Genomic DNA, 25,876 nt, shown 5'->3' on the forward strand with positions numbered 1-25,876 from the left:
TGGGCTGTATTGATGGGGATCATCAAGCCGGTGGACCCTCGCGACACCAGCTGCCAGTCGGGATTCCGGGTGATGTTTTGGCGTTTATATTAACTGCTATGTTAAATTAGAGCTTTCGGAGGCTCAATATTCTATAGAAATTGCGATCGTCGCTTAGGAAAGCGCGGTGAGGCTCTGACATCCCGCAGCAGATCTCGCAGATGCACTCCGACGGGTGCCTGATATGATCATCACCAAGCCCTACCCGAATAGGCTTCTACCGATGTTGGGGGCCTTTCTCGTCGCAGGTATATGTTGTACCCCCTTAATGTCGTTCTTCAATTTTAAACGTACTAGTAAAGCCAACCCAATGCTGGATAATACATATTATGGATATAACCCCTTCCCTTCTTATAGTTACTTTTACACTCCATTTGAATACCGTTGAAGTATCATATGAGGGCAGTTATACACACATGTAAATGCACAAGACAGATTTATTGGATTTTTTAATCCAAGGTTCATCCTTCCTTCTTAATTAGATCTCTTGACTCTTGAAAATGCTCTTGATGGCATGGTTGATGGTTGAATTAGGTGGGTATTTTGCCTATGACCAGAACGCGTGTGGTGTGGCTCACTCGCTAGCACCGGCAGGATCGTAGAGGCCGCGAGGCCGTAGGGCAGAGAACACAAATATAAATGTAATATACTAGCATTTTCCGTTGTCGGGTAACTCGGCAATGAAGGTCCAGTGTGGATTGCGCGGAGGATGGAAGCCAATGATTCGTGCAATATCAAAGCGCCGTTAGTGGTATGTACTGTATGTAGACCGGTTTAGTGTGGAGGCTTGGTTAGTACCTTCCGCTAAGAAAGCCACAGTTAAACTAATTTCAAGCAGATATCCCCGTTTGATTTAGGGATATTATGCGGCTCTCCTTATGACATATTTTTTTGCAGAATCCTCGACAAAGTATCCGCTGGTAGCTCTAAGTTTTAGCCTATATATAACGAGACAACTTTCCTCACTGGCTTGGCTAAATTACAGGACTACTATTTTGGCCCCCATTACGTTCATACAGTGGGGTGGTGGGGCAATGCCGTTTCCTAAATCGAATTAACTTGAATGCTCAGGTTCGACTAGCAATAGTGGAATTGTCCTTTCAATGGACCCGTATATACAAAAACTCGAACACCCGCGCCAATTTACTCCGCAGTGAGATGGGCTTTATCGCTTTATGATAGCCTCTAACAGCCTTGAAAGTTCCGATATCGATAATGATCCGACATTGGGTATAAAAGGGGAGGGGGCGGGGAAAGATTTGTGGGCCTGTTAGATAGGGGGAGAATAGGTGTATGTACAGACAACCATGTATAACCACGCGCCCGCAGGATTAGCGGCGCTACCTAGGTAGTCTTGAATGATATTATATAAATCTGCATGTTCCTACAACAACATCCGACATGGATATAAACGGAAGCGTCGGTGAAAGGGCCACCCGTGGACGGTCTGACGTGGTCCCAACTTCCAAAAACCATAGTCTTTCCACATGAAAATTTTGGCCAACTGAAGGTGTCGCACTGTTTTATATCAATTTAGGATAGAAAGCAATGACAGACTATGTTGGTCTGGACCTTAGTAGTTTATTTGCTACCTCGCTTTCCTTAACTAGAGACTAGTTCATCCTAAAAAGAACCCCACCCTGGTTTGACCGTATCCTATCCCCCCTACTCCATCACTTCCATCGTCCGATATACTGTGCTGCTAGTGACGGATCAATAGCGAGCGAGGTGTTCCTTGATAGTCGCACACATCTGCTCCACCTGTTGTGGATTTCCGACCCAGGAAAAGTGTGTATCGTCCGTAAGCGGGACCAGCTGGACGTCGGAATCGCTTGGTAACAAGCTGTCCAGTCCGTTGAGTCGAGTGCCGTCATAGTACTCGTACAGGCGACGCTGGTTCTCGGATTCGTACTTGTTGTTCGGCCTCATGGCCTTGAACAGCACAATGCGATCTGTTGCAGAGGGCAGGCGTTGGAAGTTGGCCGGATCGGGATTGTAGATGTGATGGATCGGGTCCAGAATCTCAGTGTTCCCCAAGCCAATGGTGCGTGTCGCTCCCCGCACGTTGAAATAGGTGTCGATAATACCGAGGAAGCCAATCTTCTCGTCCGAGGCTACCAGTCGCCGCGACATTTCCATTGCGAGAATTCCTCCGAAGCTCCATCCAATGAAGTGGTACGGTCCGTGTGGTTGGATGCCGCGTACTTGGTCGAGATACATTTCCGCCAGCTCCTCGAACGTGCGCAGGCGTTTGCTGTGCAAGTAGTAGTTGTTGAAGACCACCATATTTGTCTGACGCAGGCGCTTGACGATGTTGTTGAAGTAACTCTCGGCGCCTCCTTCGCCCGGCGGCAGCAGGAACAGCGTCGGTCCCTGTCGTGGAGGTTCCAGATACTCGAAATACGGCGTATATGTCTCCACCGGTTGAGGAACACCCGGGAATCGCGAGGTTTGCTGACTTGCCCTGCCGTCGAGGATCTTGTTCAGTCCTTCCTCGATGCTCGAGATGAATTGCTCGCTCTCCTCAAGGCTCCAAGCACTGTCCACGTCGATGATCATAGTGCCGTCAATACACACGGCCGTGACGTCGACGGCAGAAGAGCTCCGGTCTTTGTCCTCTGGGCTAGTCATGAGTCCGTATTCAAATTCGTTGTCGCCCACCGCGAGGACCCATTCCTTTGGCTTCGATTGCTTGCGGGCGAGCTGGCCCAGGTAGTTGACGGTCACCTGGGGCAGCGGGTGTTGAGTATAGCCATACAAGGTTCCATATCCGACGCCACGGGCAGGCACCTGTCTGAACCGTTCGCTCACAGCGGCGACTCCATGAACAATGTTCTCGGTGCTGAGACGGGGAATTTCAAATGGATACATGGTGGTGAACCAACCCACGGTGCGGCTCACATCCAGTGTCTGATCCACTTCTTCTTCACGGCCATGTCCCTCGATCGTAACCATACTTGGGCCGGTTGGAGCCATACGTTGGAGCGCCAATCCAACTGAAGTCAGGAGGGAGTCGTACACGGAGACATCCTGTCGATCGATTCCTCCTTGGATCAGCGAGGCTGTCTTCTCAGGGCTCAAACTTCTGCTCAGGCGCACGCGCGAACCAGTTGACGTAGGCAATGCGGATATGCTGGAAGCTGTTTCCTTGACGAGCTTATTCCAATGGTTCCTCTCAGAGTCAGACGCCTTGTAATTTTGGATGGCTTCAGCCCACTGCCGGAAACTGCTGCCCTTGCTTCCCAGGCTTCCATTTCGGTACAGCGTCTGCAAGTCACGGACAAGGATCTGCCAGCTGACGGTGTCAATGGCCATATGGTGAACGGAGAACCAGACTCGCGCGGATCGGTCTTCATACCCATGTAGGTAGCCAATGGCACCGATGGGTCCGTTCTCAAGGTTGAAGCCAGACTGCCACCCATCCAATATCTCGTTGACGGCCGCGGACCCGTCGACATCTTTTACGTTCAGCACCCGAAGCTGGGCAGGAGAGAAGTCATCAGCAAAGGACTGCACGAATCCGACTTCCTCGCGCTTGAGTCGCATGCGGAAAACATCGTGATACTGTTGCAAGTCCCTGACAGCAGCGCTTAAGGAATCAACATCCAGCTCTGGCGTTCGGACGTAGAAAGTGTGATTCCAATACATCGGATGCTGCAGAGCCTTTGACAAAAACCAGTCTTGAATCGGCAGTAGGGGCGCCTCGCCGATGACCGGCCCTTGTTCGGTTCGGAACTGAGTCACATTACTCCGGTCGGAGTCCTTCATGAAGACGTGATCATGGAGGGCTCGGGCGGTACGATGTTCAAATATATCACGAACGGTGATCTTGCAGCCCACCTGGTTGTGAATCTGGGCCACGAGATGCAAAGATGTGATGCTGTCGCCACCCAGTTTGAACAAGTCGTCGTCGATACCGCATCGCTCCATTCCCAAGGCGGATTCCCACAGTCTGCACAGCTTGGCCTCGATTATGTTCCTTGGTGGGCTGTACGAGGACTGCGCGGAGTCGTTGATAATCTCCGGCAATCTCCGGACGTCGAGCTTTCCGTTAATCGTCACAGGCAGTGCGCCTTCCAGACAGCAGAGGTGGCTTGGCACCATGTACGTTGGAAGCCTTGCTTTCATGAAAGTGAGAATATCGGCTTCCGATACCGTTTCATTGTCCGTGGTATAGTAACCGACCAGAGAGTGAGCGGTCCGGGAATAGGTATCGTTGTTCTCATACTTGGCAACGACTGCACCCTCCCGGACACCGGGACTTGAAGTGAGCACGTTCTGAACTTCAGAAATCTCGATCCGGTATCCCCTCATCTTGATCTGCAGATCGCCTCTTCCTAGGTATTCCAGCTGCGGCTGCTGCTGACGGTTGAAACGCGATCGAACCAGGTCGCCGGTCTTGTAGAGCCGCGCGAAGCGCCCCATAGCGACGTCCTCCTCGTTGCAGAAAGGGTTGGGAATGAATCGCTGATCCGTTAGAAGAGGTTGGTTGAGATAACCACGCGTAACGCTGTCGCCGGCAAGATAGAGTTCTCCGACAGCATCGAAGGGGACGGGCTGAAGTGCCGCGTTCAGCACATACGCTCGGGTACCAGGGAGCACTTCCCGAAGAGCATTCTCAAATATCGAATTCGTTGTGAATTCCGCGATAATGTTGTACACCGTGGTCTCGGTGACACCATAGGCATTGTAGATGGGACCGTTGAATCGGCGGCGCATCTTCTCGTACTGGGTGGCGTGAAACTCTTCACCCGCGGCGGTAACAACCTGCAGATGGTCCAGTCGTGCCAGATCGATCTTCTGCAGTAAGGATGGTGTGCCGCTGAGATAGGAGAGACCGTGGGTGCTGGCCATTCTGTAAAATTCATCATCTGCGACGAACTCAGCTGGGGGAACGATCAGCTTGTGTCCGCTGAGCACCGACAACACAAGTTGTTCGACGGAGAAGTCGAAGACGTAGTTGGACAGGAACAGGACGCCATGATGCTTGGTACAGTCTCGACCGAAATACCGCTCCCGGAGGGCATCGCGTAGAAGAAGAACTGCCTTTTGCTCAACTAGGACTCCCTTTGGCTTACCGGAAGTGCCTGAAGTAAAGATTATATACGCTAGATTGCCGAGGCTAGCAATTGTGGGCAGGTCAGCAGCTGACTGTTGGCTGACCGCCGTCTCGATGGCGGGCGAGTCGACTGCAATCACCTTCGCGCCATGGCGTTCACATTTCGAAGCATGACTGGAGTGCACAAGGACAGCCTTCGCTTTAATCTCCTCCAGAATCAGCTGGACGCGTCCGGGTGGGTAAGTCGGATCCAAGGGCACATATGCTGCACCAGCCTTCCAAATCGCGAGAATGCAAATAATCGTGTCGATACTCTTTTCCAGCATCAAAGCTACTCGGTCTTCTGCCCCAATACAGGACACGGACTGTATGTACCGGGCGAGCTGGTTAGCCTGCCCGTTAAGATCAGCATAACTAAGTGCTCTATCTCCCTGCACGACAGCAATCTTCTCTGCGGCAAGGAAAGCTTCGCGCTCAAAGGCCTGGTTCAACGACGCTACTTTCTGCTCCTCAGCAGTCGTCGCAAGTGGGGACTGTGCCAATGGCAAGTGCAGATCGCCATTCTCTGTCGGGCGAACGAACGACAGCTGCGTATCCTCATTGATCCCTTCTGCACTCAGTTCGGACAGCTGGCGCAGGAGATACTCATAGGTATGCAAAAAACCCTGGATCGTGCTTTTGTTGAATAGGCTGGTCGCATAGTTGAAGTTGACTCGCAATCCCGACTCCAATTCCGTGACCGTTGCGTTCAGATCGAACTTCGCAACGGAATCCACGGGCTGAACCGGCCGGTATTGATTGAATGCAAGCGATCCTTCATCCTCCGACCTGGCATCGTGTTCTCCGTTCGCACGGGATTCGAAGTTGAACACGTTCTGTACCAGCGGATGCCGGCTGGGGTCATTATCCACCTGCAGCAGCTTCGTCACTTCCTGGAACGGCATGTCTTGGTGCAGTTGGGCGTCCACGAGCTCTTTCATTACCCTTCTGATGAGCCCGCAAATGGCTGACTGAGAAATATCCACCCTTAGCACCACAAGGTTGACGAAGAATCCAATGACCGATTGGAACTGAGGATGCGTTCGGTGGCTGACTGGGACACCCACGGAAACTTCGGACTGGTTCGCGTACGAGGCTAGCATAATGCAATAAACGGAAAGCAACACGACGTACAGACTCGACTTGCAACGTTTGGCCACCCCCCTCAGGTTCTCCGTTTCCTTCTTGCTAAGCTCGATACTGAAGTCGTCACCGTCGTATTTGAATTGCACAGGACGTGGGTGGTCCGTGATCAGCTGCAATGGTTCCAAGCCGATCAGTTTCCGCAGCCAAAAGTCGGACAGGTTGCGCATGCGATCACCAGACAGCTGCCGGCGATGGTAGAGCGCATATTCCTTGTACTGCGCTTTGAGGGCTGGCAAGTTCGCTGGACTCTTGGTTTTCTGGAGCGCTGCGTACAAGGCCCGAAGCTCTTGCTCGAAGACTTTCAACGACCATGCATCGAAGCAGGTATGGTGGAACGCCAGAATGAGATACAGGCTCCCGGATTCGAGTTTAAGGATGCGGGCCTCCCAAGGCAGTTCATCATCGAGGCGGAAAACATGCTGGGATAGACTGGCTATCTCTTGGTCCAGCCGCTCCACCTGCTTGGCTGTGTCCACCTTGATGGAGAACATGTCCTGGGCTTCATCGGGACTCAGTACCTTCTGAAGATAGATGCCGGTTGCGTGATCCTTGACCAGTAAAGTTCTCAACGCCTCATGTCGAGCAAGGTTTCCACGCAGCGCCTGCTCGAGAACCGACGCGTCAACCGAGCCAGGCAGTTCAAATGCAGCGTCGATATTGTATGCATTGCTGCCATTCTCAAATTCGTGGATGAAGAGGAGTCGCTCCTGGGCACGGGACACGGGAATCATCTGCGTATCATTGCAATCTATGGGAGTAATTTCGTGCACATCTGCAGCATCGTTCAGGATCAAGTGCGTCTGGGCTTCAACTGTCCGGTGAAAGAAAAGGGCGCTGACTGAGACGGCGCGGTTAAAGGACTCGTGAATCATGAAGGAAAGCTTTGTGCTCTTTAGGCTGTCACCTCCCAGGCTGAAGAAATCGCTGCAAATGCCGATCTCCTCTGGGTGCATCTCGAGTAGTTCCGCCCAGATGTCACACAAGGAGCGTTCGATTTCACTACGCGGCGGCACCACGTCAATCTCGCTCTCTTCCTCGGCTGGGGGCAAAGCCTTGATGTCTAATTTTCCACTAGGAGTGACGGGGAAGTTGCTGACGAGAATGAGACGAGAGGGCACCATGTAGCCAGGGAGCCGAGACTGCATGAAGCGCCGAATGGCAGCGGACGGCAGCGCTGCATCGGCGACATAGTAACCAACCAGGAATTTCTGGGCCCCTTCTCTGCAATCCTTGGCAATCACCACAGACTGTTTGATTCCGTGATAAGACGATAGGATGGCCTCAATCTCGCCTAGTTCGATGCGCAGTCCGCGAATCTTGACCTGGAAGTCATTACGACCTAGATACTCGACCTCCCCGCTGCTTCCAGGAATCCAGCGTACCAGGTCACCGGTCTTGTACAAACGGGAGTTACGACCTTCTCGCTTATCTTCTTCCGACTGGAATGGATTAGGAATAAAACGCTCCGCGGTCACATCTGCGCGATTGTGATAGCCCCGTACCACTCCTTCACCACCCAGGTAGAGCTCGCCGACAGCCCCTATGGGGGTGCGCTTCATGTCCTCGTTCAGCACATAGCTCGTGCTATTGTGGACCTGTTGGCCAATACTTTTGTCCATTCGCCGCTCTGGGAATGGATAGAGCCGCTTGTGGGTAGTGATGGAAACTTCTGTTGGGCCGTAGCCGTTGATGACGAGGCCATGGAACGTTTCGCGGATCTTGTCGAAGACCGGTTCGCTGAACGCCTCCCCAACGCAGTCGACACGGCGTAGATGGTCCTTGAACCGGCTAAATTCGTACATGGAGACCACGGATGGGGTGCCAGACAAGTAGGTCACTCGGTTCTTCTCAATGTATCTGTAGAGTCGCTCTTTGTCCCCGCGCATTTCATCGTTGAGGACCAGGAGGGTTTGGCCATTGAGAATGGCGTCGGTCATCTGCTCCACGAAATGGTCGAACACATAGTTGGAAAAGGAGAGAATTACCTCGTCGTCAGTATCCCGTAGGCCGAATATTTTGGATAGCGACACCTGCAGATTGACCACTCCATGATGCTCTACCGTGACGCCCTTGGGCCGACCTGTCGTTCCAGAGGTATAGATGATATAAGCCAAGTCCGTGCTCCGACTCAACGGTGAAGGGTTCGATACGCTCCACTTGGAATCCGGATTGGCAGGCAAGACAGAGGGATAAAGAAGCGTGCCGGAGGCGGCCATTCCCTTGATGCGAGGCAGATAGCAGGAGTCCGCGATAACTGCGAGGGCTTGTGTGTCCTCTAGGATGTATTGAATGCGGTCGTTAGGATATCCAGGGTCAATGGGGACATAGGCACCGCCGCTCTTCCATACGGCCAGAATGCTGACGATCATATGCTCGCTCTTGTCCATCACCAGCGCGATGACCTCGTTGGGGTTGGGGCTGACGTCGGACCTTAGCTGATGTGCCATACGGTTCGCCCGCTCATTCAACTCGCGGTAAGTCAAGGACGTCTCCTCATAGACCACTGCTATCTTGTCCGGCTTCTGGCTCGCTTCGTTTTCAAACATCTCATGAATCGTGGTATCGGGAAACTCAGCTTCCGTGGCATTCCACGCGGCGAGTTGCTCCAATTGGATAGATGAGAGATACTCCAGGCTGCCGACGGGTTCATTCAAACCTCGGGCAACCTGCATCAGTGTGTCCTGGACCATATGAAGAAGTTCGGAGATCATAAACTCCTCAAATAGCTCACTGGCGTAGCAGATGGATACTGTGAATCCGCCAGTCGTCTCGACTTCGCGCGCGATGACAGCCAGTGGATAATTCAGCTTCTCAGTGCCGCCTTCAATCGAATACCCCAGTTCAGTCTGGTGCTCAAGTGTTCGCGATTTGTCCAAATTCGGGTAGTTTTCAAGCACGAATAAAGAATCGAATAATCCGTGCTTTAAGTCGGTTTTGTGCAAACGGCCCAGTTCCACATTGCCCCGGCTGTTCATGACGTTTACCTTGGCCTGCACATCCTCGATGGCCTCCATGATGGTCTTATCCTTGAACGTCGAATGATCGAGTACCAGCGGTAGCGTGTTGATATACGGACCAACTGCTCGTTCAATTCCCAAGATGGGCAGGTTCCTTCCAGAAATGGTCGTGCCGGTGATGGTGTGGGTGCCACCGCCATAAGCGTGCAGCACGGCGTGCCAAACAAATTGGAGAATCGAATGTAAGGTAATACCCTGGGCGGAGCAGGTCTGACGAAGGTCTGCTAGCCATCTGTCTCCAGAGAGAGCAATTGTCAGCTGTCGCTGCTCCTGCACCTGGTCATAGTCTGCCAGCTGGACTTTGTAACGACTGCGCTCGTTCAACAAGGCGTTCATATCACACCGTTCGTTGATCTTTTGAACCACACCGGCCCAAAAGTCGAGGTGATCCTCACGGTGAGCGTGGAGATACCGCTGGGTGCGAGTGTAAGGGTCATCCATGGACGGAGTGAGATTGTCCCCATGCAGCAGTTCCAGGTAGGTCTCGTGAACCTTTTCGAACAAGAGTGGCAGACTCCAACCATCGAGGATTGCATGGTGGCAGCTGAAAAGACACGTGAAGCGATTCTCGCTGTGTTTAATCAGGTATACGCGGAACAGTCCGCCAACATCCAGCTTGAATCTCTCCGTAAGGTCTTGGCGCCGCAAGTCATCCAATTTCCGGTCCTCGGCAGCACCTGCGGGAACGTCGGTGAAGTAGAGGAAACGCCAGTCCAATGGTGGATCCTGATCGATCAGTTGGAAAACCTCCTTTTCCCATGAGAACCGCAACCGCAGCGCCGGAAAGGACTGCTGTGCATGCTTCCAGGCTCTCTGAAACAGATCTGGAGACAATGTGGCGTTGTATCGTAGAACGGACTGCATCACATAGGCGTCGGATTGTTCCATGCTCTTGAGGTAATGGTAGACGAAGCCCTGCTGAAGACTGTTTGCCAGATAGACATTGTCCGTTGCTGCTTTCTCCTCAAGCAGCTCTGCCGGCGCCTCATGGGGTTCGTCGGATTTCTCCTGCTGCTTGTTCTGTAGAAGGTCTGCCATGCGCTCAAGTGTCCTTGTTGCAAAGACATCTTCGACGGAGATGCTGACCGAGAGTCGTTGTCGGATGCGTGCGATCAGTTGGATGCAGGTGATGCTGTGCCCTCCGAGGCGGAAGAAGTTGTCGTTGCGAGAGACCGATCTCTGGCGGGCTCCCAACACGTCGGCCCAGATTTCCCCGAGGGCGATTTCCGTATCGCCTCGAAGGTCGGAACGGACCTCCGTAGAATTGGAGATATCGACGGCCGGCAAGGCGCGCAGGTCCGCCTTCCCGTTCACATTCACTGGGATCTGCGACAGCTGTACCAACCGCGTGGGAATCATGTATCGAGGCAGTTTCTTCTCTAAAAATGACAGCAGGTCTGCCTCGGACACTGAGGCGCTATCACAAACATAATAACCCACGAGGTGCTCGTTGGTAGTTTCCTCTGGACCGTTGCGGAGCTTTTTGGACACCACTAAACTGGTCCGGACCCTAGGGTACAGAGCCAGCATCGTCTCAATTTCACCAGGTTCAATTCGAATACCTCGCAGTTTGATCTGGAAATCTGCACGTCCGAGATACTCAACCTCGCCGTTCGGAAGCCAGCGGGCCAGGTCACCGGTCTTGTACATCAAGCTGTTGATCCCGAGCTGCTTCTCGCAATCCGTTTGGAAGGGGTTGGGAATGAAGCGGTGCGGCGTGAGTTCGGGGCGGTTGAGGTATCCCTTGGAAATGCCCAATCCTCCGATATGCAACTCGCCCGTAGCTCCAATCGGGACACGTTTAAGGGATGGATTGAGGATGTAGCACTTGACGTTGCGCACCGGTCTCCCCAGACTCGTGTCCTTACGGGCCGACTCCGGTTCGAAAATCTTGAGGGCCGTTACAAAGGCCGACTCGGTAAAACCATACTCGTTGAGGATGCGATTCTTGAACCGCTGGCGCAGCGCCAGATACCGGGCTTCTGTCAGGTTCTCACCCACCAGGATCATCCGATTCAGTGATGGGCAGTCGGAAAAGTCGTACTCTTGCAGGACAGAGGCAGTACCATTGAGGTAGGTGATGCTGTGTCTGCGTATGAACGGCAGGAGCGTATCGGCATCATATTTTTCCACGTCATTGATAACTGCGAGGAGATGGCCATTCACGAGTGCCATGAGCGTCTGTCGAACGAACGGCTCGAACACGCAGGCCGAGAAAAGCAGAATGGCTTCGTGGTGCTGCCCGGCCACCCCGTACCTTGCAGACAGGTCGGTGATACTGTTCACCACATTGGTGTGTTGTTTAAATATGCCCTTTGGGAAGCCAGTGGTCCCAGAGGTGTAAGTCACATAGGCGAGCTGCTGGCTTGTGAGGGGTAGGTCGTCCAAGTTATGCGCGGGGAATTTTGAGGAATCCTGAGCAAGGGAGGCCAGCAAGGGCTCCAGACGGATAATGCATAGGTTTCTATCGCCGATGACCTCTCGCTGGAGCCTCTCCACATGTCGATTACTGGCGATGATGGCCCGTGCCTTGGTGTCATCCAGCACGAAGCGCACTCGCTCATCCGGATAAGTCGGGTCGATGGGCACGTAGGCGGCGCCGGATTTCCACACGCCGAGGATGGTAACAATGAGCTTCTCGCTCTTATCTAGAAACAATGCGACTAGCTGCTCGGGCAGGATACCAATGGAACGGAGATAGCGTGCGAGGCTGTTGCCTTGGGCATTGAGCTCGCCGTAAGTGAGCTCTCGCTCGTCGCAGACAACGGCTATTTTGTCTTCATGCCTTTCAACCACCTCTTCAATGAGATGATGCAGTCGCTTTGATGAAGGGTACTCGCCATCCGTGTTGTTCCACTCTTCCAGCTGCTGCTTCTGCTCCGCGGATAGTAGTTCGATATCGGCAACCGGGGTCACTCTTCCTATCACTGCTTCGGCGAGCAAGATGTTTAGGGCATCGGTAAAATTGCATATCGTCTCCTCGTTGAAGAGACAATCGGAGAAACGCAGAGTCAGCGAGAGGTTGGCATCACACTCACGCGCTATCACTGCGAGGGGAAAGTCGAAACACGGAAGACGAGCATCGTCTGCATCGACAAAGCTGACGAGTAAGTCAAATAACCCCATTTTCATGAGACTTGACCCGGAGTCAATCGCAGTCACTGACTCCTTCTCGGAACCGCGCCCCGCTTCGATACTCTCGACTGCCTGCGCGACGGACCATCCGTCTCTGTTCTCATGGGTGACGATTGTGGGGAAGACCACCCAGGATGGCGAAGAATTCTGCGAATTCTGCTCACGGTGCAGAGAGGCGGTGATAGTGTGTGTGCCATTTCCAAACCCTTTCAGCATCTGGTGCACGGAGAAATTAATGACGGATCCCACGCTCACACGGCGTTCTAGGCACAGCTCTTGGAGCGCGGCATGTACGTCAACAGGGACCGTCATCAAGCGCTCCTGGTAGGCAGCGCTCGCGTCACCGAACCCAGTCGATGCGAGCTGATATTGCGTGGAGTCGGTTGTCAGACCACTCAGGTCGCAGCGCTCGGGGACCTGGTTGACGCACTCCTTCCACCGTTCGATTCCTCCACGGAAACGGACGCGGATACTGCCGTCGGCCGCATTCCCACTGCAAGGGTCCATGGTGTCCCTAGTACTGGGCTTGAAGATGCCATTGCTGGGTTTGATGGTCCCATTTTTCACACTCGAGCTCCCACTGGCGTTCAGGGATGTAGTGGCCGAGAAGCCTATCGGCGTGGTTCCGTTCGGTGGCTTCAGTTGAGTCATGTCTGTCAATGACCAATAATTGGTAGGGACGGATCGGATGCAACAATAAGTGTTAGAAAAAACGCAATCACAGACAAGCTCGAGGGGAATTCCTTATACTGGGCCCGCTGCATTGGTCTGCCATTGCAGGGTATATATGGCTGACCTGGCCAATCTCCATCGAGAATCTGGGCGACTGAGACACTGCCCACAGACAAGATGGAGACTTTCGTCTAGCACGGTCTACGGCAGATCCGATGCCATTGGCTCTGTCAACTGTCGACTACATGTATCTGCATGTTGCATCGGGAAATCCCACAACAGGGACAGCCAAGCGGCCCCGCGACTTGGCAGCGGGCAAACTACGCCCGATTCTGGTGCCAAGAACCGAGCAGAATGAGACAGACCCACGTTGCACACTAACCGGATGCTATCGACTTATGGTGGCTGAAGATTCAACACGCTGCAACGAGAGCCAAGGTGGTCCGGACATTTTCTACGTGCCGGTTTACCTTGGAACATCGCCGTCGTTGAGTGCACGTTGCCTACTCTCTCGTGGCTTGGCTGGGCCCACGAGCCCGATTGACTCGACGGTGTTACTTGGGTATCTATGGCCCCGTTTTCTGGCACGATAATGATAAGTACTTACTAAACCTTCGAGCGGGGGAGTGTTGCTCTGCCCGAGGATCAACGATTGGCCTGATCGCACCGTCTGCAAATGCCACGGTGCGGACCGACTGAAATCTCAGACCACCAAAGACCCTCCGACTTCGAGATACGGTTACTAATTTTACACTGGCTCCAGCGGCCCCATCCAGTAAGCATCTGGGCTGCAAGCGTATAAGGTCTCCAGGTTGTCTCAGCATAAACACCCCGCCCCCGCTCAGGCACAGAGGAAGAGAGCTCAGGTCGTTTCCATTGCGTCCATACTCTTCACTCATTGTCATCTGCAGGAGAACTTCCCCTGTCCCTTTGCCAAGCCCTCTCTTCGTCGTTGTCCACGCCCTCAAGTTTTCACCATTATTTTTCTAGACACCATGGCTTCCGCCCCCAAGGCCAATGTCCCCAAGATCGACGTGTCGCCCCTGTTCGGCGACAATATGGAGGAGAAGATGAAGGTTGCCCGCGCGATTGACGCTGCCTCGCGCGACACCGGCTTCTTCTACGCGGTCAACCACGGTGTGGATGTGAAGCGACTCTCGAACAAGACCAGGGAGTTCCACTTTTCTATCACAGACGAAGAGAAGTGGGACCTCGCGATTCGCGCCTACAACAAGGAGCACCAGGACCAGATCCGTGCCGGATACTACCTGTCCATTCCGGAGAAAAAGGCCGTGGAATCCTTCTGCTACCTGAACCCCAACTTCAAGCCCGACCACCCTCTCATCCAGTTGAAGACTCCCACTCACGAGGTCAACGTGTGGCCGGACGAGAAGAAGCATCCGGGCTTCCGCGAGTTCGCCGAGCAATACTACTGGGATGTGTTCGGGCTCTCGTCTGCCTTGCTGCGAGGCTATGCTCTGGCGCTGGGCAAGGAGGAGGACTTCTTTAGCCGCCACTTCAAGAAGGAAGACGCGCTCTCCTCGGTTGTTCTGATTCGTTACCCGTACCTGAACCCCTACCCACCTGCCGCCATTAAGACGGCGGAGGACGGCACCAAATTGAGTTTCGAATGGCATGAGGACGTGTCGCTCATTACCGTCCTGTACCAGTCCGACGTGGCGAACCTGCAGGTGGAGACCCCTCAGGGTTACCTCGATATCGAGGCGGACGATAACGCCTACCTGGTCAATTGCGGCAGCTACATGGCACACATAACCAACAACTACTACCCCGCACCCATCCACCGAGTCAAGTGGGTGAACGAGGAGCGCCAATCACTCCCGTTCTTTGTCAATCTGGGCTTTAACGATACCGTCCAGCCGTGGGATCCTAGCAAAGAAGACGGCAAGACCGATCAGCGGCCAATCTCGTACGGCGACTATCTCCAGAACGGATTAGTTAGTCTAATCAACAAGAACGGCCAGACCTGAAAGGGCCCAAGGATGGGACCGGGATGGAAATCACGGACTCTGAGCTAAGCCGAGTCGAGAAAAAAAAGGGAGGAGCCGCCACCTTGCCGCCACCTTCGTCTACCTAATTATCCATAGCCGAAGGGTAGATAGACCTAGTCGTCGAATAGTTATTATTTTCACCATCCAGGCGAAAATGGTTAACGTGACCACGTAGACCATGCCAGTGACTCCATAGCTGCCTGGCCCGGTCCAGTAGAAGACTGAACCTCTTCGAGATAACAAGATTTTTCTTATTGTTGTAGCACGATGGGTGGGGTCACCTCGTTTTCTTCAGCTCTGGCTGCTGAAGATTTGCGTGGTAGTGAACTGTTTTGGGAACCACCTGCATTGAACTAAATTAGTACGAATCAGCAGAAGGACCACAGATCTGTACCAGTGCGCATACCACCCGGGAGTTTGACATCGTCTGGAACTTGGCATGGGTGGAGCTGCTTCACAGAAATACGAGTCCGGAGTAGACGAGTGTTTGCGCCCCCCTGTTCACTACTCTTGCCGACCCGTATGAAAACCAGGCGCGGCCTGGGGATGGGCAGCCGGGCGGGAAGGCCAAGCAGATTCGGCACGAGCTCTCCTTGGCAGCATGATGCGTGGGGATGGAAGATACGAGATGGGCCCTGAAGAGTCACCCTGGGATTTCTTACAAAAATTACGAACCCTTGCGGCGGATTACAGTGTCTTCCCAAATCCGAGGGTAATGCAGGTCCTGCATTAGCGTACGCCCCAGGTTTAGATCAAAGTTACGTAATTTATATGTACCGTATGCTACACTAGCAATTGCTGCGCACCAGGAATGATGCATATACTCCGTACAACATACTCATTAGAGTACCGCTAGAATTTGTTCCAGTGTTTTCCTCCGGGTTGGTAAGGGAATGGACAGAGTATGTAGTGAAGATAGTGCAAACCCTGAGCAAGTACCCGCGAATCACGTGGGGCCGTGGGGCAGGCACGAGCCTGGGCTGCAGCCAAGCTTTCAGGCAACCAAGGCAACCCAATAGGAACCAAGTGATAGGCCCACCTGCTTTCTATCAAGTCTGGACGATTGCTATTGGCTCGATCATTGTTTACCATCCCGTCAAAAAGCTCTACAGAGTTGTGCTATTTCTATTCCTGTCTTGGCATGTCCAGGCTGGCTGTTATCGCCTCCGTGGTGAACCCTCTTCATGCAAGAGGTCAGTCAATAATGCGCTTCACCGTTCTCGACGAAACTTGGCATCCATGCTCAATCCAGCTCCTCGGCAAGACTAGGCGGATGCAGCAGGGATACTCGAGGTGCCCCAGTTGATGTCCCATCAGTGTCATGCTATGGTCCCAGATTGGTGGCTACGGCCAATATAAATCTCAGCATGCAGTTCCGCCTGCATGATCATCCCCAGGACGCGTTTGTCATCTCCGTTAGCCAGACCTCAGTTGTTTACCCATCTTCCGACCCGCAGCAGAAATGCTTCACATCCTCTGTCAAGGCACTCCCTTTGAAGTAAGTGCTGCACTGAATACCAGATTTTTTCCTTCTGAATCTTCCGAGCTCTGACCTGATCCAGATCGGCTACAAACATGGCTCTGCTGCCAAAGCCGTGATAGCCAGAAGCATTGACTTCGCCGTCGATCTCATCCGAGGGAAAACGAAGAAGACGGACGAAGAGCTTAAACAGGTACTTTCGCAACTGGGGCGCGTGATCGAGGAAAGATGGCCCAAATACTACGAGGAGATTCGCGGTGAGTGCCACTTCGGTCTTTCCTTCATTTTCTGCACCAATGCTGACCGATGACCCCCGAAAAACCAGGTATTGCAAAGGGCGCTGAACGCGATGTCTCCGAGATTGTCATGCTTAATACCCGCACGGAATTTGCATACGGGCTCAAGGCAGCCCGTGATGGCTGCACCACCGCCTATTGTCAACTTCCAAATGGAGCCCTCCAGGGCCAAAACTGGGATGTACGTTAAGAGATCTTACCTCCTCATTTTATTCCATCGAATTTGCGCCGACTAATTTGGTTGTTCAAGTTCTTTTCCGCCACCAAAGAGAACCTGATCCGGTTAACGATCCGTCAGGCCGGACTTCCCACCATCAAATTCATAACCGAGGCTGGAATCATCGGGAAGGTTGGATTTAACAGTGCGGGGGTCGCCGTCAATTACAACGCCCTTCACCTTCAGGGTCTTCGACCCACCGGAGTTCCTTCGCATATTGCCCTCCGCATAGCGCTCGAAAGCACTTCTCCTTCCCAGGCCTATGACCGGATCGTGGAGCAAGGCGGAATGGCCGCCAGCGCTTTTATCATGGTGGGCAATGGGCACGAGGCATTTGGTCTGGAATTCTCCCCCACCAGCATCCGAAAGCAGGTGCTCGACGCGAATGGTAGGATGGTGCACACCAACCACTGCTTGCTTCAGCACGGCAAAAATGAGAAAGAGATCGATCCCTTACCGGACTCGTGGAATCGCCACCAGCGTATGGAGTTCCTCCTCGACGGATTCGACGGCACCAAACAGGCATTTGCCCAGCTCTGGGCGGACGAAGACAATTATCCCTTTAGCATCTGCCGCGCTTACGAGGAAGGCAAGAGCAGAGGTGCGACTCTGTTCAATATCATCTACGACCATGCCCGTAGAGAGGCAACGGTGCGGCTTGGCCGGCCGACCAACCCTGATGAGATGTTTGTCATGCGGTTTGACGAGGAGGACGAGAGGTCTGCGCTCAACGCCAGGCTTTGAAGGCTCTTCATGACGAGCCAATGCATCTTTTGTATGTAGCTTCATCCGACTCCGTCTTCACTTCTTCGCCCGCACTGCCTACCGTTTGTACCATCTGACTCATATAAATGTCTAGCCCCTACCTACACTATACCTAAGGGAGAAAAGCGTAGAGTGATTAACGTACGGGCCTATAGTACCCCGATCTCTAGATAGAACATTTAGTAGAGATTAGGATGCCTAACTAATTTAACTTGAGCATTGTCCCGTTCATATTGATTTTCAGTCCATTATACACTCTTAATCGTTTCCCGGTAGAAGCCTGATATATACGACCATAGGGTGTGGAGAACAGGGCTTCCCGTCTGCTTGGCCGTACTTAAGCTATATATTCTACACGGCCAATACTCAATGTGCCCTTAGCACCTAAGCGGCACTCTAGGGTAAGTGCGGGTGATATAGGTGAGAAGTCTTAAGACTGAAGACAGGATATCACGCGTTACCCTGCACCGTACCTACTACCTTCAATATCAACTCTTTCAGGATGGACAGGGTCGACAGCCCGCGCACGCCACTGCTATCGAGGGATAGTAGGGAGAGCCCGGTGCTGCCGAGCGGGTTCGGACCCCGCAACGAACAGTCGCTATTTGCTGCATCACCGAGTCTTCTATTCAATCTGATAACCTTGCCTCCAAGAACGAGTCACAAGCCCAATAGCAAAGCATAAAGAGAAATGGTTATCAGTCCGCTGGCCTGGGTATGGGCAGTTCAGCGGAACACGCCTGGGTGGGGCAAGTACGGCGCCCGAGCTGAAAGGAAAGGGCGGGTTGAGAGGGGCCTGGACATAAGCCTGCTGGCAGATCTTCTACGAACAATGTTAGGGCAGGGTTGTGGAGACCCATGTTTGTTCCATAGTATTCTGCGAAACCTATAGTGGGGTCTTTGCTACGGAGATCCTGTATCCTCAACTATTGTGGCCCATGTCTTTGACGTCTAATGTAGGGCTTAATATCATCAAAGGTCCACATCTGTCCTTATCTATTGAAGAAGGAAGCCAGCGCCGCCTCATCACCCATTCTCGCCTTGTCCGTCAAACGTTTCTCACTACTCAAGTACACCTCAGGGAGCCAGTCGGGCTTCGGCTGTCCCAATGCCATTAGCGCGATAGCCTGACCAGACAGCCAGGCTTGAGACATGCCATATCCGTTAAAGCCCGCAGCGACCCACTCTCCCCCTTCAACCTTCCTGTCACTCACGCTACTGGGAACACTTCCCACAATGGGGAGTTGATCAGCAGTCATCCCAATAATGCCAGACCAGACCCTCTGGATTGCAGTCGTAGAAGATAGCGTAGTATTGGTGATTTCGTTGGTCCAGCCCTCGGTGAAAATTTTCTTTGGAAGTAGATTGGTCAGGTTACCCACAGCGTCCGCACTGATGATTGAATCGTCGGGGGACAAAAAGTCGTCCAGTCTCTGCAGGTCACCTCCAACAAAAAGGTCTCCGGTCTGTGCATTTTGTTGCATCCAGTAAAGGCCCTGCTCGACCAAGGTAGTATTCGGGTCCCACGATTGCTTCGAATGGAAGAGCCAAGAATACGGAACATTCCCCCACTGGGGCCCAGGCTTTTGCGTTGACATGGAAAGTCGACAGGGGAAGAGAGGGCCCCTGAGCTTGGGCAGAAGGTGGCCGGTAAAACCATTCACACAGTGGAAGATCTTGGCGGCTCTGACGGTCCCGCGGGGTGTAGTGAGCACATATGGATAGGCAGTCACGGCATCGCTAGAGATAGTGATCGAAGTGACGGCTGTCATGGTCTCGACAGAGAAACGATCTGGGTGACGTTCAAGAAGGCGTTGAATGATGTTTGTCACCAGCCGATACGGCCAAAACACCTTTGATTTCACCACTAAAGCGCCCTTCGAGCTCTTGAGATGATATCCCTATCGAAGGTGGTTAGAACTGCGCCGGAGTGTGAGTCAAGCTCTCCATAAAGTTTCGTACCTTCTCCGCCACCTCCCCTTCGAGGACTTTATATTTGCCTCTAGACTTAGGAACAGCTTCCTCGTACATTTGAACAGACCGAGTAGCAGCGTCGAAGCCCTCCCTGTCGTCAAAGCTAGAAATCGTAGTGACGTCTCTAATTTCGCTAACATTTTCGAGATTCTCCTCTTTAGCAATCCGAACGACCTCTTCCAGGTTGAAATCGCCAAATTCAGCAATCTCCCTTGCTGCCTCAGCACCGTACGCGTCCGCAAAGCGCTCATAGAACTGAGGGGCATGGCTCAATAAAAATCCTCCATTGCGACTTGTAGCGCCGGTGGTCAAAGAACGAGCTTCAAACACGGTGACCTTCTTATCGAACCCCAGATCGCTTTCAAGGATTGTCTTGGCCGCACTGCAGCCGGTGATACCGGATCCAATGATTGCACAATCAGTATACCTAGGTAGGTCCTTCGACTGGATAGTCGCGCATGGATGCGCAGGCTCTTGCCAGGCTGAAACAGTCGGGTTCGGGACTGGAATCCCGGGGTCTTGAATGACTTGGCTGGCGAGCTTGAGCAAAAGCTCATGTGGGAGATCCGAGTTGGCCATATTGGGGATTGAAAATGGAAACAGACTCTGACGTTATGTTTTGGCTGGGTATGAAGGATATCTATCTGATACTAAAGGATCAGGGTCTGTTATTTATGCGATATTCAGACGGAGAAATTGAGCTTCATCCGGGGCACCGCCAGCCCTCCACTCTCGTGTATGATCACGTGATCCTGCCAAAGGTTCCTTCCTGCTTTAGGAAGTCTTGACGGCCTGTGTTAGGACCGCAGCAGCTCCGCGGCTTCGCGGCTCCGAACATTGCCGTCATCGATCTAATTTATGTCATCGTCGCCCATTGTTCGGATCATTGAAAAACTTGCTACAATTTTTGGAGCATGATATTCGGCACCCACGATATCGACCTCGGAGCCGCGGGTCAGCTTGCAACATGCCTTGGCAACAGTCTATGATGTGTTTAAAAACACGCATGGATTCTTGAAATGAAATGCCACTTTAAGTTTAGTCGTGCATAAATCGAATGTCACAGCTAGGCTATCTCCATCTAGAACCAAATAAACAATCAAAGCAAATTGCTCAACATGGGTGAAAACTCCAACGTGCAGAAGCCTGTCATTTTTGTCGGTGCTGCAGATGCGATATGCGGTGAAGCTATCAAAATCTTCGCCAAAGCAACAGATCGCCCAATCGTTCTCCTCGATGCCAACCAGAATTCCCTTCGAGATGTCGCTGCCAAGTTGCCCGGTAGAGATGTTACTACAGGGGCTGTGGACATATTCAACCCTGAAGAACTCCGCGCCGCGATTGCCGACGCCGGCCTTGTAATCCAGGGTGCACAGCCGTACCAACGGACCTCTGAACTGGTGATCACCGCATGCATCGATGCGAAGGTGCCATATCTCGACTATTCCGACGACGTCCACAGCACACAGGTGTCTCTGAGCCTACACGAGCGGGCTAAGCACGCCGGAATTCCTTGCTACATAAATTGCGGCTCCTCTCCTGGTATGACAAACCTTCTCGCTGCCGAGATATCTCAAGAACTCGATAATGCTGAGTCCATCGATATCTGCTGGCTCGTTAGTGAGGAAGGCGGAGAACTTGGTAGAGAGGTCCTCGAGCATCTTATGGACATTACTGGGGGACCTTGTCTGACTTGGGCCGATGGGAAGGCAACAGTCCATGAGAACTGGGTTGAGACATCTCATGCCCCTCTTGCTGGAGGTTCAAATCAGCTTTTCTACGAAAGCATCCACCCGGAGCCAGTAACACTCCCTCGCCGATTTCCTAATGTGGGCCGAATCCGCACACTAGGCGCTTTAAATCCGGCACCATTTAATGGTCTTGCACGGGGACTAGGTGCCGCGGTCAGTTCCGGTGCCCTGTCTATGGATGCCGCCGTGGACTTTCTACAGCACATCCAAAGCAAACCATTTGCGAGCTGGAGTGACATCTTCAGCGCAGTTGCTGCGCAGTTCCAGAATGGCAACATCACCCTGAACCAGCTTTATCAGCTGGCGTCCCACAGCGTCTCATCACTGAAACCGGCAAACTTCGCCCTCTGGGGCATGGTTGGTCAAGTTCGCAAAGGCCAATGTACAACAGGCGAGGCCCTGGGTTTTCTACTGAACTCTATGCGAGGGAAGAAAGCGCCCCCGCACTCTGGTATGCTTGTTCGAGGTGTTGGCACCCGCAATGGACACCCCGCAGTGGTCATCAAGCGCACCCGCAATTTGCAAAAGGACTCGCCATTGGGACAAAGCATGGCAACTTCAATTGGAGCGTCCTGCGCTGCTTTTGCCCTATTGGCTCTTGACCATGAGGAGCAGGGGCGTGTCGGTGTGTATTGTCCGGAGGATTGGGCTGAACCTGACGCGTTCTTCAAGTGCATGGAAAAGCTGGGGTGCCCGCGGGATCAGATAATTGAGTCGGTTTAGGGGGTGAATAACGACCAGTATGGCGGATAAATATCATTCGGGCAAATAATTCATTTCTTCTGTTCTACCTAGCTACTTTCGAAATGTGGAATTTAAAATATCGCCAAGGTTCAAAGAAATGACTCTTATTCCTAGGCTATCTGCAAGCCCCGTCCTTGCTGGCGGAACGTTTGCTTTGTAGTGCACTATCTACAATGGCCTGTCACTTAATCATGCCTCCAATCCGAGATAAAATACTAGCTATACTAAGATGGGGCACTTTTGTTGAATTAATCTCACTTCCATACAACCTCGCCCATCATCCTGTATTGTTGCAGCCAAGTCATACTACTCGGTGTAACGACAATCCACGACAAGGTATATTGGGACACCTTATTGGCCGATACAGTGGCCGCCCCTTGCGAATCACTACGCCATGATGGGGTAAACTAGGGGCCCGCGGGACCCGGCTCCCGATTTGAGCCGAGGCGCGGAAGCGGTAGAATTAATGTTGTGTTGTGTCCATTTCCTCGTGTTGTATCCTTAACGTCGTTGCTTACCATTTAGAGCACGGACAAAAGTAACCGAGGGAAGGTTTGCCTATAGCCGCTATGCCATTCCCTGGCCTTGACAGCGACCTTCGTTTCATTCAGACCCCACCAGCCAAACCTTCAAAGTACGGAACGCCTAGAGATTGTGGAATAACCCTCGCAGATATGAGTCTTTCAAGCATTGCTATGCGACCCAGGTTGCTACCTAATTAACTCTAGAAGTCGGCGGCCACGGCCATCCATGACTCGCCTTACCGAGTGAGGCCGTTCTGCCGTGTGGCTGAAACGACAACGGACCTGTCATCCTACTCGAGATTCCGTTGTGGGTACTTTCGAAAAAGCAGCTCATTCAGCTTCGGCTATAGGACAAGCCTCTAGTAAAACTAAGAGGTTAGAACAAGGTCTTATTATATATCCTTTGCAACTATTCTGTTATTGAGGGTGACCTTCCGCTCAATCATTCATAATAGCCGCATCTCTCACCGAGCGAGCGTTCTAATGGTTCATCGAAACTCATTTGTGGATACTTTAGGGCCTTACCGCTAATTGACGGTCCCTCTCACGATTCCACGGTCGTGCGAAGCTACCTTTTTCCTATAACTTACGTCGAAGGGCCCTAGCATTCTAGAGTTGACTAGGAAAAGATTTGCCCCATATTAAATATGACTAGGACGTGTACTAAAAATAAAATAAATCTTATACCCTAACCTCTAATCTAGGGATCACTTTACCCTCGACCAACTTACCACCCATTCAACTAGGCATATTATCTCGAGCCGATAAGAGTCTAGGCAGTTCCGAAGCTTCCTAGGAACCCCTCGACAGCTACTATATCATATTCTTATAACGGGAAACCCATATCTCGTAGTATCTAGTAGAAAGCACGAGACACCGATGACATGCTCCTAGATCAGAAAGGCAATAACCGAGAAGATATAACTAGGCCTATTCCGAGAGCATGCACGATAGAGCTCTAATTCTTAGCGGTTAACTTTGGGATTCCCTATGCTATCGTTGTTCCAAGGGCGATTAGGCTACTTCATAGATAATATATGGAGTGATATAGATAACACCGATATCCCTATTCCGGCTCATTGCTAAGGCTTCTATTATAGCAACGTGCACTAAGACTAATCCATGAAATAGATGGTATAACTACTTTAACACCACTTCGTAACCCCGCGCTGCTCAATAAACCGCTACTAGTATGTGTGTTCTATATCTCAGTATCCTAGTCGCACAGAGGCGATATATATAGTCCCAAATACACAATAACGATCGTGTTCCCTTAGGCCTATAATAAGGATCAGCCTATAATGAGCGAAGGATAATAGGTATTTCGTACCTGGTCTAAAGCTTTCGTTTAAGTTAATTCATTGCCGTCAGTACGGCTAGGCTCGGCGGAAACTTTTAGCCCGTGGAGTCCCCAGATCTGGTGTGGTGCGCAGCCACAGTTTCCTTGGATATCGGTCCATTTTGGAGCACCGATTTTCAACTCGCAGAGAAAAGGCCAATCCTGTAAAATCAATCCTACTCTAATTGGTAAACTTGCAACATTAACAAACAAGCCTACTAAAAACACAGCAGAAACTACAGGATTTCTACAACTTATGGCAAGTATACCTAATAAAACGAACTCTCTTCTAAATCCATTACTAATAGAATCCTTCAATAGAAATACAGTATTCATATGGTAAAAAACCAAATCTATTAACATTTTATACAAACAATAATAAACGTCTAGGTAGGTTTAGGTAATGATCTAATTAGGGAGAAATGGAACCCAACCTTCGATAGCTTATAGCTATTGAAACATTCAAAGTGAGCGAACTTACCATGTGTCTCGTTAATCAAAACCTAAACGCCGCAAAACTATCAACCACGGCTTTCCGGAATTTGGGACCTCAAACCGTTACTTAAATTGCCCTGAATTGACATTACCGAACGGCCAGAACCATCGGTTGCAATTTTGAATCGGGACCCGCGGGTCCGCGGGTCAGTAAGTAGCAACCCCGCATTCAGGTAGGCATTGCATCGCGAGCTCCGTATGCAAAGAACCTCCGTGGTCGCGTAGTCTGTCCATTACACCTAGCAATCCACTTCTACCTTTTTTTGGTACAACATGCCTGACAATTGAAGTATTACTAAAGGTATGGATATCGACGATATGGCGCTTGCCAACATATCTGGCTATCCTAATGTTTTCGACGCGCTTGGCGATAGAGATGACGGTTACAGTCATATTCCAGACGGGCTAGAGCGCCAGGGCTTGATCGCCTTTGCTAATCATTTTGGGCCCATTGGGGATACTGGGTTAATTCCCTTGTCATATTCTCCTGATGGTAGATTATGTTCAACTTACCCCGACCCCTTGCCTAACAGGGCAGAGTCGCTGCAGCTGAGGGGTGGGACTTTGGATACCGTAGGCCCATTCGACCTCTCCCAATGTCCGGACAGCCTCAGGTCTCCTTCCGCCGAAACCGGTCAAAATGCCAAAGGAAATTTCTCTGCGGCCTCAAATAACCTCGCGAGTGAGCGGAAGCCAGCGAGAATTCGACGACAAAAACCGTTCATGTGATTGTTGCCGCTCAGCGAAAAGGGCATGCGATTTGCCCTTGAGTACCATTATTTCAAACAACCTTCCTTTATCGCCGTGTTCGATGTGCAAGCTACGGGGCACGGACTGTATAGTTATATGGCGCGCGAGCAAGCAATCCTCTCGAAATGCCAAAAAGTTCGAACCTGGCCATGGCCCAGACGTCATCGAGCACTGCGAAGATGCTGTCCTCCCCACGACCTCTATTCTGGCGAGCTCCGAGTGTAGTCTAGCCCGCCATATGATGTCCCGTGAAAGACGCTCACAGAGATTGAGTTTATATATTGACATCTTCGATATCCCGATGTCGAAACTTCTTTCGGAAAGGTGCATGCCTCCTTGCTACTCCTTGGGATAGCAGCTTTAACGCCATTGACCCGTAATCCACACTTGGCTGCTCAAACCAATCTCATCCTCTCAAGTAT

The 25,876-nt window shown here is 51.9% G+C and overlaps 6 protein-coding genes across 6 annotated transcripts; 4 read left to right on the plus strand and 2 right to left on the minus strand.

The window, feature by feature from the left end:
- Positions 1-1,752: 1,752 nt before the first annotated feature.
- Positions 1,753-13,086, minus strand: N7525_006404 (AMP-dependent synthetase/ligase; the record flags this gene model as incomplete). The annotated part of the gene is made up of 1 exon (XM_002569068.2): positions 1,753-13,086. The coding sequence occupies one exon, from the start codon at positions 13,084-13,086 to the stop codon at positions 1,753-1,755; it is 11,334 nt and encodes a 3,777-aa protein (XP_002569114.2).
- Positions 13,087-14,102: 1,016 nt separating this feature from the next.
- N7525_006405 (isopenicillin N synthase ips/PcbC-Penicillium chrysogenum) lies at positions 14,103-15,098 on the plus strand (the record flags this gene model as incomplete). The annotated part of the gene is made up of 1 exon (XM_002569067.2): positions 14,103-15,098. One exon carries the CDS (start codon positions 14,103-14,105, stop codon positions 15,096-15,098), a length of 996 nt encoding a protein of 331 aa, XP_002569113.2.
- A 1,483-nt stretch (positions 15,099-16,581) lies between these two features.
- On the plus strand, positions 16,582-17,856 carry N7525_006406 (acyl-coenzyme A:isopenicillin N acyltransferase (acyltransferase) AAT/PenDE-Penicillium chrysogenum; the record flags this gene model as incomplete). The annotated part of the gene is made up of 4 exons (XM_002569066.2): positions 16,582-16,617; positions 16,682-16,856; positions 16,925-17,076; positions 17,146-17,856. The coding sequence occupies 4 exons, from the start codon at positions 16,582-16,584 to the stop codon at positions 17,854-17,856; spliced, it is 1,074 nt and encodes a 357-aa protein (XP_002569112.2).
- A 1,013-nt stretch (positions 17,857-18,869) lies between these two features.
- On the minus strand, positions 18,870-20,430 carry N7525_006407 (NAD(P)/FAD-dependent oxidoreductase; the record flags this gene model as incomplete). The annotated part of the gene is made up of 2 exons (XM_002569064.1): positions 18,870-19,778; positions 19,840-20,430. 2 exons carry the CDS (start codon positions 20,428-20,430, stop codon positions 18,870-18,872), a joined length of 1,500 nt encoding a protein of 499 aa, XP_002569110.1.
- Positions 20,431-20,969: 539 nt separating this feature from the next.
- On the plus strand, positions 20,970-22,325 carry N7525_006408 (saccharopine dehydrogenase family protein; the record flags this gene model as incomplete). The annotated part of the gene is made up of 1 exon (XM_002569063.1): positions 20,970-22,325. One exon carries the CDS (start codon positions 20,970-20,972, stop codon positions 22,323-22,325), a length of 1,356 nt encoding a protein of 451 aa, XP_002569109.1.
- Positions 22,326-25,007: 2,682 nt separating this feature from the next.
- Positions 25,008-25,809, plus strand: N7525_006409 (uncharacterized protein; the record flags this gene model as incomplete). The annotated part of the gene is made up of 2 exons (XM_002569062.2): positions 25,008-25,338; positions 25,388-25,809. 2 exons carry the CDS (start codon positions 25,008-25,010, stop codon positions 25,807-25,809), a joined length of 753 nt encoding a protein of 250 aa, XP_002569108.2.
- Between the last annotated feature and the right edge of the window lie 67 nt (positions 25,810-25,876).

This window comes from Penicillium rubens (genome assembly GCF_028828025.1).
Source record: "Penicillium rubens strain IBT 27055 chromosome Unknown utg000003l_segment0_segment0, whole genome shotgun sequence".
NCBI classification, from domain to species: Eukaryota; Fungi; Ascomycota; class Eurotiomycetes; order Eurotiales; family Aspergillaceae; genus Penicillium; species Penicillium rubens.